The sequence below is a fragment of the Scyliorhinus canicula genome, chromosome 16 (genome assembly GCF_902713615.1).
Source record: "Scyliorhinus canicula chromosome 16, sScyCan1.1, whole genome shotgun sequence".
In the NCBI taxonomy this organism is placed as follows: Eukaryota; Metazoa; Chordata; class Chondrichthyes; order Carcharhiniformes; family Scyliorhinidae; genus Scyliorhinus; species Scyliorhinus canicula.
Genome location: NC_052161.1, coordinates 997124 through 1009020, shown reverse-complemented (window position 1 = coordinate 1009020; position 11897 = coordinate 997124). Strand labels below are relative to the sequence as shown.

At 51.2% G+C, this 11897-nt stretch overlaps 1 protein-coding gene across 1 annotated transcript; it reads left to right on the top strand.

The window, feature by feature from the left end:
- The first annotated feature begins 1145 nt into the window (after window positions 1-1145).
- On the top strand, window positions 1146-10173 carry LOC119979704 (alpha-internexin-like). The gene is made up of 3 exons (XM_038822259.1): window positions 1146-2172; window positions 5174-5298; window positions 9148-10173. Exons 1-3 carry the CDS (start codon window positions 1171-1173, stop codon window positions 9461-9463), a joined length of 1443 nt encoding a protein of 480 aa, XP_038678187.1. The 5' UTR covers window positions 1146-1170; the 3' UTR covers window positions 9464-10173.
- The last annotated feature ends 1724 nt before the right edge of the window (window positions 10174-11897 follow it).

Here is an 11897-nt window from a genome sequence, read left to right as displayed (position 1 = left end):
CATGTATGTTATGTAACCCCTAATATGACACAGAGGCAGTCCAATGTTGGAAAACCTTTAAAGCAATGCATTGAGTTTTCATCCTTTATAGAATCTGATGTGACATAGAATGTTCCGACTCCTGTTTACTATCAGTGCCGTGTGAGGCGGCGGATTCTGGCGCTGTCCACCCCTGAAACAGTGAAGTTTCCAGCACTGAGACAGCGCAGGTCAAATACTGCGGCTGCTGGAAATAGGAAATAAAAAGAGAAAATGCTGGAAATCTCCCAAAGCTCTTTATTTTCCTCAAGTAATAAAACGTTGCCAGATTCCTGCATATATTCGGATGTAACTCATACTGTTTCAATCGTGTCTATAATTCTGCTGTAATATTAAACTATAATCGGGTTGTTTAACTGTATTACAACTCAGTTGCTGTCCAGTGCTGAAATAAATGTTCAACATGGCATCCTCCCTAACATCATATAAACTGGGTAAACCCCATTGTCCCTATTTTGCATCTGAACTCCCACTGATCAGTGTCCCCTGCCCAGTCCCCTGTCCTTCCCAGTTCCCCTGCCCTTTCCAGTCCCCCTGTCCAGTCCCCTGCTCTGCCCAGACCCCCTGCCCTTCGCAGTTCCCCTGCCCTGCCCAGACACCCTGCCTAGTCCCTACCCTGCCCAGACCCCCTGCCGTCCCCCTGCCCTTCCCTATCCCCCTGCCCAGCCCACTCCGCCTGTCCAGTCCTCTGCCCGGCCCACTCCGCCTAGCCAATCCCCTGCCCTGCCCAGTGCCCTGCCCTGCCCATTCCCCTGCCCTACCCAGTCTGGTTCTGAGGAGCTCCAGATGGGGGCGGGGCCGGGCTGTTAATTTATGCAAACGAAGCTCATTAATAATCAGTCAGCGGCCGGGTCCATTTGCCGGGACTGGTGGGGTGGGGGGGGGGGGGGGACCTGAGTCCGGGGGAGGGGGCGGCTACACCGAGCCGCCCGGCAGTGGAGAGGGTGGTGGGGGTGGGAGTGGGGGGTGACCGGGGGGTGGGTGGGGGAAGCCCGGGGCCGGGGGCAGAGGGTGTTGGGGGGCAGGGAGCCGCCCTGTTTCCCCCTCCGGCAGCGGGCGGTGGGCTGTCCCGGGCGGGATAAAGGCGCCGGCGCGCCGCCCGGCCACAGTCCCGCCGCTACCGCCGCCGCCATGAGCTCCGGGCCGGATCTGTACCCGTCCTCGTACCGCCGCCTGTGGGGGGACAGCCCCCGCTCGGCCGGCCGCTTCGGCAGCCCGGCCCGCGGCCTGCGCTCGCTGTCCGTGCCCCGGGCCGGAGGCCTCCCCCCGGCTATGCTCCGCCGCTCCGCCGACCTGGAGCTGCTGCAGGCCCCAGGCCTCGGCCTCGAGTTCCGCATCACCCGCACCAACGAGAAGGAGCAGCTGCAGGGCCTCAACGACCGCTTCGCCCTCTACATCGACAAGGTGCGCGGCCTGGAGCAGCACAACCGCGGCCTGGAGGCCGAGCTGGGCCTCCTGCGGCAGCGCCAGGCTGAGCCCTCCCGCCTGGCCGAGCTGTACGAGCGGGAGCTGCGGGAGCTGCGAACCCAGGTGGATGAGCTGAGCTCGGGCCGCTGCCAGGCGCTGCTGGAGCGGGACAGCCTGGACCAGGAGCTGAACAAGCAGCGCCTGCGGCTGGAGGAGGAGCAGCGCTCCCGAGGCGAGGCTGAGGCTGCCGGCCGGGCCTACCAGCGGGACGTGGACGGCGCCAGCCTGGCCCGCCTGGAGCTGGAGAAGAAGCTGGAGTCGCTGATGGAGGAGCTGAGCTTCGAGCGGCGGCTGCACCACGAGGAGGTGGAGGAGCTGCGGAACCTCCTGCAGGCCGCACAGCTGCCCGTGGAGGTGGAGGTGGACACGGCCAAGCCCGAGCTGACCGCCGCGCTGCGGGACATCCGCTCCGAGTACGAGAACCTGGCGGCCCGCAACACGCAGTCGGCCGAGGACTGGTACAAGACCAAGTTCGCCGACATGAGCGAGGCGGCGGCCAAGAGCAGCGAGGCGCTGAGGGCCAACCGGGAGGAGCTGAGCGAGTACCGGCGGCAGCTGCAGTCCCGCACCATCGAGGTGGAGGCCGTGCGGGGAACCAATGAGTCGCTGGAGAGGCAGCTCCGGGAGATGGAGGAGCGGCACAGCGCCGAGATCAGCAGCCTCCAGGTACCGGGGGGGGGGGGGGGGAGACACAGCACCGGGGAGAGGGCAGCGAACTCGGCATAGCGGCTACCGGCAGGGTAGGGGGTAACGGGGACAGCGCCTGGCGCCCAGGCTTCAGCACCAGGGACAGCGCCGGGTGCCCAGGCATCAGTACCAGGGACAGCACCGGGTGCCCAGGCTTCAGTACCAGGGACAGCGCCGGGTGCCCAGGCTTCAGTACCAGGGACAGCACCGGGTGCCCAGGCTTCAGTACCAGGGACAGCGCCGGGTGCCCAGGCTTCAACACCGGCTTCAGCGCCTGGCGCCCAGGCTTCAACACCGGGGACGGCGCCGGGCGCACAGGCTTCAGCGCCTGGCGCCCAGGCTTCAGTACCAGGGACAGCGCCGGGCGCACAGGCTTCAACACCGGGGACGGCGCCGGGCGCACAGGCTTCAGCGCCAGGGACAGCGCCGGGCGCCCAGGCTTCAACACCGGGGACGGCGCCTGGCGCCCAGGCTTCAGCACCAGGGACAGCGCCGGGCGCACAGGCTTCAACACCGGGGACAGCGCCCGAGAAACATTGCCCCGGGCACCAAGTTCAGGACACAGCAGCTAGCAGATACCGGAGTTGTGGGGGGGGGGGGGGGGGGGAGAAAGAGAGAGGGAGGCTTCAATAATAATAATCACTTATTGTCACAAGTAGGCTTCAATGAAGTTACTATGAAAAGCCTCTAGTCGCCACATTCTGGTGCCTGTTCAGGGAGGTTGGTACGGGACTAGAATTCGCGCTGCTGGCCTTGTTCTGCATTACAAGCCTGCTATTTAGCCCACTGTGCTAAACCTGCCCCTATAATAATAACCTTTTATTGTCACAAGTATGAAGTTATTGTGAAAAGCTCCTAGTCACCACATTCCGGCGCATGTTCGGGTAAGCTGGTATAGGAATTGAACCTGCACTGCTGGCCTTGTTCTGCATCACAAACCAATTGTCTAGCCCATTGCGCTAAACTGGACACAGTGCCTGAGAGAGGCTGCCCGGGCACTGACCCTAGGACAGCGAGCCCTGGACACAGCGGATATCAGGTACTGGGTGGTGGTGTGGGGGATCAGTGGTGAGAGAGAGCAGAGAGGATTCAGCACCAGTGACAACACCAGAGAGAGAGATGGCATAGGTACAGCACGGGGTTAGATACACAGTAAATCTCCCTCTACACTGTCCCCATCAAACACTCCCAGGACAGGTACAGCACGGGGTTAGATACAGAGTAAAGCTCCCTCTACACTGTCCCCATCAAACACTCCCAGGACAGGTACAGCACGGGGTTAGATACAGAGTAAATCTCCCTCTACACTGTCCCCATCAAACACTCCCAGGACAGGTACAGCACGGGGTTAGATACACAGTAAATCTCCCTCTACACTGTCCCCATCAAACACTCCCAGGACAGGTACAGCACAGGGTTAGATACAGAGTAAAGCTCCCTCTACACTGTCCCCATCAAACACTCCCAGGACAGGTACAGCACGGGGTTAGATACAGAGTAAAGTTCCCTCTACACTGTCCCCATCAAACACTCCCAGGACAGGTACAGCACAGGGTTAGATACAGAGTAAAGCCCCCTCTACACTGTCCCCATCAAACACTCCCAGGACAGGTACAGCACGGGGTTAGATACAGAGTAAAGGTCCCTCTACACTGTCCCCACCAAATGCTTTCCTGGTAGATATTGGAAAATATTTGGACGGATTCTTTGAACTGGTTCAGATTCTCTTCATCATGATAGTGACTACAATTAAGTATTTCAATGAATGAAAGTGGTTGAAAGGTGCAATATAAATGCAAGTCTTTTTAGTGCCCAAGAATAATTAATCTTTATCATAATGTGGGGCTACTGGGCGGGGGCAGTGTTGAAGCTTTTAAGATGACAATATGTGTATTTGGAATACTGTGTCCAATTCTGGTCACCACACTGCCAGAAGGGCGTGAAGGTTTTGGAAAGTGTACAGAAAAGGTTTCCCAGGATGTTGCCTGGTATGGAGGGTATTAGCTAAGAGGAGAGATTGAATAAACTAGGATTGTTCTCCCTAGAGAGACAGGCTGAGGAGTGACCTGATAGTTTATAAAATCATGAGGGGTATAGATCGGGTGCACAGTTGGAGGCTTTTTCCCAGGGTGGACATGACAATTACAAGGGGGCACAAGTTCAAGGTGAGGGGGGAAAGGTTCAGTGGAGTTGAGGGGGAAGTTTTTTTACGCAGAGGGTGGTGGTGGCCTGGAATGCACTGCCAAGTGAGGAGGTTGAGGCAGATATGTTAGTGACCTTTAAGACCTGTCTGGATAGGCACATGAACAGATGGGGTACAGAAGGATACAGGTGGTTGGTTTAGATAGGACACGTGATCGGTGCAGACTTGGAGGACTGAAGGGTCTGTTCCTGTGCTGTACTGTTCTTTGTTCAGTTCCTCCCTTTTCATTTCCCCTGATGGACAGTAATAAATCGGCATCAGCTAACACTAGGAGGGAAGCATGAATTTTAGAAATTGACTTGGTTTTTATTAATGGAAATACTTGGGACATGATTTCAAATGGCAAATTTTATGTCACATTTAATTTGGAGCTTTGTGTATTTGGGCTATTGAAACTTGAGTTAAACATTTCAATCAGATGAGTACAGTCAGCTAGCTAACCAGGGTCTATCTGCTCCTGTATTGTGAAGGGTCAACCACATTTGCCTGATGCACTTATTAAAGTCACCGCTGCTGTGACTGAGGCACCTGCTTTGATCTAGAACTCAGCACTGGAACAGTTGGATCATTACTGTTAGTTTTCACATCCTGTGATTTGGAGAGGAAATCAGCCAGGTTGTTCTTTCTGGTGTGTCTAGATCAAAGGCTGAGGATAGAAGCCAACACATTCTGTAAAGTCTCATCGAAGTGGGCAAGTTGCCTGAGATGAGTTCATGTTTGGGAGGGAAAGCAGTTTAATGAGTGGAGTTTAAGACCATTTATTTCTCATTCTATCAGGACACTATTGGCCAACTGGAAGATGAGCTGAGCAACACCAAGGTTGAGATGGCTCGACACCTGAGGGAATATCAGGAGCTTCTTAATGTGAAAATGGCCTTGGACATAGAGATTGCTGCTTATCGGTAAGAGTTTGACAGTGTCTGATTAATAACCTGAATTGGGATTTGTGATTACTGGACTAGGCCCTCTGAAGGGGAAAACTCTTCATTGAAGTGAGTCATCTGGAATGACCACCCCCTCCTGAGGAGTGGGCTATATAGTGGTTTCTCCTCTACCCACTGCCCCTGTTGATGGGAATGGTGTAGCCTGTAGTCAGCTTGCATGCTGAGCTCCAACAAACTCATTGCAGGATCTGGATAACTCTTTTAAATTTGTTCTGAGGATGTGGATGGCACTCATAGTGCCCGTCCATTATTGCCCTCGAGAAGATATTCTTGGATCCTTTGATTTTGGACCAGAAGAATGTTCTATTGATTTGTACATGACCAAGAGCTACTGTTAGGAGAACATTGTAAAAGAATGTGAATCTTTAAGATTCTTACTTCCTGATGCTCTTATTGTCCTGTTGTCTCAATGCCTGTGTGACCAGCTGCCCCAGAGTGTATTGAGTGTATTGATTCCGATAGTTGATTGTCTCTTGTATTTGTTTCCTGCTTCCAGATTTGGCAGTTCATAAAACCCCTGGCAAAATTGAAAGTGAAGCTGACTGAAAACCTGAGGCCAGAAATGAGCTCAGCTGTACTTTGATAGTCAACTGTTCCCTCAGTAAATGAGTTCAGATGATTAACCCCACAGACAACACTTTCGAGAATGGGGGCGGGGAGGGTATCCAGTTAATCATTGCCTTTTGCTTCAAACTTGGAGGGAGCGGGGTACTGGGGCCTAACTCGCTTTTCTATCTTATCCAAGTGACCATTCATCAGCGAGAACCCTCAATGAATGTCAGCCTGTTTCACTAAATGGTAAACCCAAGTCTGGGGGTGGCACAGTGGCACAGTGGTTAGCACTGTTGCCTCACAGTGCTAATGACTCAGATTCAAACTCTGCCCCAGGTCACTCTCCCTGCAGAGTTTGAACATTTTCCCTGTGTTTGCGTCGGTCTCACCCCCACAACTCAAAAAGATGTGCAGAGTAGGTGGATTGGCCACGCTACATTGCCCCTTATTTTGGGGGGGGGGGGGGGGGGAAATTGGATACTCTAAATTTATATTTTAAAAAATAAACCCAAGTCTGCCCTTGATTGGTGTTGGCAACACCACTGGATCATGACCAGTACCTGCCCTGGCTATTCTGTGTTCATGAGATGGACAATGGACCACCAGAACTGACTGCCAACAAGTAGACCATGACCATCCTGTGACCCCAAAGTTACAGCTGAGATCAGAGAATGATCCCACACTTGCCTCTCTAGGGCTTCTTCACCAGTAATGAGAATTTGAGTGAAATAGTTTGATTCAGAAAGTGGTCTGTCCTGGAGCAGGGTTAATGAATCTTCCTGCATTGTCTGGTGTAAGTGACGTCAGCTGCTGCATTCATGTTAACTCACAAATTGGACAGTCTTTACTGTCCCAGCATTGATCATATGCCACCTCAGTATCTGCAGAGGTCCAAAGGCACAATATTTAGACCCTGAAGCCTTGTTCATCATTTGGTAAGATCATGGCTGATCTGTGACTAACTCATAAAATAAAATGTTCCTTTGTCCCCATATCTCAATACCTATGGTTAACAGAAATTAATACATTTGCATTAAAATTAGCATTTAGCATAATTGCATTTCTTGAACTTTTACCGCCTTTGGTGTCAGTTTTTCTTAATTCCTTGAAAGGTTTGACTCATCATTTTTTGATCCTGTCCCTTGACCCAGTGGAAATAGCTGCGAGTGCAGTTTGAAAATCTGTCCCCTGAGACAATCGGGTGGAATCTGAGTTATTGGTCAATGGAGGAGGGAATTTTCCTCACTCTGAAATTGAAAGAATTTAGAAATGTAAATGCCCAGTTTCAAACTGGGGATCTTTCGCATGTGAAGTAAATGTGATAACCATGACAGTAATGAAACACTGTTGGAGGGACATCTGTCAGTAACCATGAATTGAGGCAACTAATTGGTGTTATCCGGTTATTTAATTTGTCCATTTGTTAACGTGGCCCCTGTTTAGGGCCTGGGTTTCTGTCAGTATCAGATTGGGGTAGAGCTGAAATAAAACTCAAAAATGCTGGGAAAACTCAGCAGATCCAACAGCATCTGTGGAGAACGAAACTGAGTGAACGCTTTGAGTCCATAGTCTCTTCAGATCAAGAGGATTATGTACTGTATAAGAGGGCCACTGAGTAGGTCAGTGAAAGTTGGGAGCTCGGGGATCATGTAGAAACATATCACATTCTGAAGGGAATGAGTAAGATAGAAGCAGGGAGCGTTTCCACTGGCGGGTGAAACTAGAACTAAGGCCATAGCCTCAAAAAAAGGGGGAGCAGATTTAGGATGGAGTTGAGGAGGGACTTCTTCACCCAAAGGTCGTGAATCTGTGGAATTCCCTGTCCAGTAAATCAGTGAGGCTACCTCATTAAATGTTGTTAAGGCATATAGGGGCACTGTTAACGGCGCCTCTGCCGTTCTCACCAGCTCGGTACTCCACAAGCCCGGTAGTAGTGGCTGCCAAAAAAAATATTTTTAAGGCAAAGGTAGATCAATTTTTGAAGAATAAAGGGCTATGGTGTTCGGGCCGCAAAGTGGAGCTTAGTCCACAAAAGATCAGCCATAATCTCACTGAATGGCGGAGCAGGCTCGAGGGGCCAGATTTGGCCGACTCCTGCTCCTAGTTATTATGTTCTTAAGACGTCAACTGTTTCTCTCTCCACAGATGCTGTCAGACCTGCAGAATTAGTCCAGCATTTTCTCTTTTTACTTTGGATTTCCAGAATCCACAGTATTTTCCTTTTATAGATGTTCACTGTTCTCATTGGCAGGGCAGCTAAGTGTCAGAATAACATAGAACATACAGTGCAGAAGGAGGCCATTCGGCCCATCGAGTCTGTACCGACCCACTTAAGCCCTCACTTCCACCCTATTCCAGTAACCCAATATTCCCTCCTCACTTTTTGGTCACTAAGGGTAATTTAGCCTGGCCAATCCACCTAACCTGCCCATCTTTGGACTGTGAAACCAGAGCACCCAGAGGAAACCCATGCAGACACGGGGAGAACGTGCAGACTCCGCACAGACAGTGACCCAGCGGGGAATCGAACCTGGGACCCTGGTGCTGTGAAGCCACAGTGCTATCCACTTGTGCTACCGTGCTGCCCTAAGAAAATGGAAAGTGTAGGTGATTGATATTTAGTCACCTATTCATTAAATAATGTCCTCTAATAGAGGGCACTGTTTAATGGAGGAGGCACATTGGTACAGTGGTGGCACAGTGGTTAGCACTGCTGCCTAAAAGCGCCAGGGATCTGGGTTCAATTCCATTCTTGGGTAACTGTGGAGTTTGCAAATTTTCCCGTGGGTTTCCTCCGGGTGCTCCGGTTTCCTCCCACAGTCTAAAGATGTGCAGATTAGGTGGATTTGCCATGCTAAATTGCCCTTGGTGTCCAAAGATTAGGTTATGGGGGATAGGGCGGCGGAGTGGGCCGAGTTTAGGGTGCTCTTTCAGAGGGTCGGTGCAGATGTGATGGACCGAATGGTATCTTTTGCACTGTAGGAATTCTATGATTCTTAAAGTTGAATCTGGATGGGAGGATATCTTGTGAAATTGGGAATATATCTTTTTAAATGGGGGGGGAATTGTATTGCCAAAGGAGAAGAGAAACGTTGGGGACAATTACTGGAGGGAGAGAATCAATTCCAAGCCAAAAGCTCAACCTATTCTCTTACCACCACTTTTTGTGAATCAGTCAGTGAGTGGAGGATTGTGGACGCTCGGTGACGTCTCCTTGTTTTGTGTAACATTAGATTTCTTTTTTCTGTCTAACAGGAAGTTACTGGAAGGTGAAGAGACCAGGATCAGCACCAGTATTATCAACCTGCCGCCTACCAGCTCAATCCTAGCATCATCAGTCCCATTCCAGCCCCGATTCTCCACCATGACCTCCTCTACCCTTGTCAGCTCCAAGAAAGAGAAGGAAGAGCAGCCCAAAATGACATCAAAATCCTCCAAGCAATCCTCCAAACAAAAAACAGAGGCTTATGAGGAGATCATTGAAGAAACCATTGTGTCAACCAAGAAGGTTGATCGAGAGGAGCAGCATACAACTGGCCAGAAAACAGAATTTGCCAATCCTCCAAAATAAGTCACTGGGTGTTTGTGCTCCTCCCTCCCCCTGAGCTAGATGGAAGGTCACTAAGCTGATGGCAGAATTCCTTAGCACAGCCTCTGAAATGCCCACTAACAATGGCTGGTTTTCTATCTGAAACCCCCATCTGTATGGCCCACTCCACTCCCACCTCCCGGTGTCTGAACCACACCTCCTTTATTGGTCCAGTATTTCACTGAAACATCAGATGCCTCATTTTGGGCTATGATTTTGGGCAGGAGGACTGGTCCTTGAGACCAAATGGGCCAGAGGTGTAAAGGTGATTGTAGCGCCTGGTGCGGGATCCCAGTCACTGTTTGTTCATTACCCATTCAACAAGCACAGAAGAATTGCTGCCATCAAGTTTACCTGTCCTGTGTAGTTAATTCTGTCCATGTTGTCTAGAAATTAGCTGCATGTATTCCAGTGTCTGCATGTCACACTCTGCTCATCATGACAGATTCTCAACTTCCAATGGACATTGTTCTTTCAAAGAATCATCTTCATGATCCCAGCAATTGTCCAGATGGAGCCTGTCAATGAGATACAGGAAGCAGAATGAAATGTTAGAATGTCTTTGTGTAAATGTGAATTTTAAAGGGTGGAGGTCACACCTGTTCACACTGCTGGATCTCATTATTAGTAAAAAGTTTCACGTACATTCCACTGTCTCGATTTGTGTAAATAAACCAAAAACTTAACCCATTTTCTATGTCTTGGCCTCCTATGGTTTTCAACATTTCTATATTTTGAACAGGAGTACTGCGTACAAGGAACTCGCTCTGTAATCAGTGTTACAGTGAGGTCTCTGCTTCAGCAACATGAAGTCAGTAAGTAAGGAGCCTGTACAGCCAGCAGGAAAGTGAAGGCTATTCTGTAAAATGAACACAATTCTAATTTTAACCCAATTCAAGGGGAAAAAAAGCTGAAATTATAAACAAGAAAAACTCACTGCACATTGACAGGATTTGCATTTATCTAGTTACTAACAGGGGGCGGGATTCTCCGACCCCCCCGCCGGGTCAGAGAATCACCAGGGGCTGGTGTCAATCCCACCCCCGCCGTGTCCCGAATTCTCTGCCCCACGAGATTCGGCGGGGGCGGGAATCGCTCCACACCGGTCGGCGTGCCGCCCCCCGGCGATTCTCCGGCCCGCGATGGGCCGAAGTCCCGCCGCTGTCAACCCTCTCCTGCCGGCGTGGATTAAACCACCTACCTTACCGGAGGGAGCAGGTGGCCAGCTCCGCACCCAGGTCCTAGTACACTCGAATTTGACTGACCTACCAGGTACATCACCTCATCTTCCTGGCCAACCTCAGGATCCGTTCCTTTTCCAAAAACCAGTGCAGGCACACCACCATTGTCCTCAGCGGCTCGTTACGCTGCGGCTTAGTCACCAGCTCCCTGTCCGGCGCTCCACCTCCAAGGGCTGTTCAAAGGCCCCCTCTCCCAGCAACTTCTCGAACATCTGAGGCACGTATGAGCCAGCGTCCGCTCCCTCACTGCCCTCCGGCAGCCTCACAATCCTCAGATTCTACCTCCAAATCCTCCACCTTCCACTGCAGCCATTTCTGATGATCCTGCATCACCCCCATCTCGGCTGCCATCGAGGTGAGCTGCTCCTCGTGCTCCCCCACCGTCTCCTCCACCTTCTGGATTGCCAGGCCCTGAGCCTCCAGCCTCATTTCCAGGCGGTCGATCCCCAAATTAATCAGGTCCACCATCCTTGCCAAGTCCTCCAATGTCTCCTTGCTCCGCTGGGCGACCACTGCGACGTTAGGGCCGTACACTTACCCTCCGCCATCTTCCTCGGTGTCCCAGGTACAGCTTCTCACTCCAACAGCACCTTTCTTTTAAAACCATTGCTGATCCACAAATCCATCCATCAGTGGAACACACTTCTTCCACCTCTCCTGCACCTTTCTTCCTCAACAAGGCCACCCGTTAGCCGGTGAATGGGTCCAAAAACACCGCCGCAAGCTGGAGCCACCAAACGTGCGACCACTCACACCATGGCCGCCACCGGAAGTCGTTCAAGTAACCGCTACAGGGGATAAATATTGGCTGCAAAACCACGGAGAACTCATTTTCTCTTTGAATCATGGGCTCTTTTATCGGAAGTTGTGGATTGTTAGCTTAGATTCAAGTCTGGAAGAGACTCCAGTTGTAGATTAGAGAGTAAGTCAGTTAGCAGTTGACAATTGAATTACAACCCAAGGTTCTAATTAACAATAATTTTTAACAGACTCTGAGTCTCATAGTTTCAGCACCAACCATTTTGTGGAAAAGCTGGTGTCATGGCCTCATGCATCTTCCTGGGGGCTTGCTTTTGGCTTACGTGGAGGGAAAATAAGGACTTAAGGGTTATGGTAAGCAGGTGGGTAAGTGGAACTGAGTCCACAAAAAGATCAGCCATGATCTCATTGAATGG

Excerpts from the sequence above, each read along its gene's own strand:
- LOC119979704 (XM_038822259.1), top strand. The coding sequence starts at position 1,171 with ATGAGCTCCGGGCCGGATCTGTACCCGTCCTCGTACCGCCGCCTGTGG. Across the intron at positions 2,173-5,173 it reads CCGAGATCAGCAGCCTCCAG|GACACTATTGGCCAACTGGA; the intron begins GTACCGGGGGGG and ends TCATTCTATCAG. Across the intron at positions 5,299-9,147 it reads ATAGAGATTGCTGCTTATCG|GAAGTTACTGGAAGGTGAAG; the intron begins GTAAGAGTTTGA and ends TCTGTCTAACAG.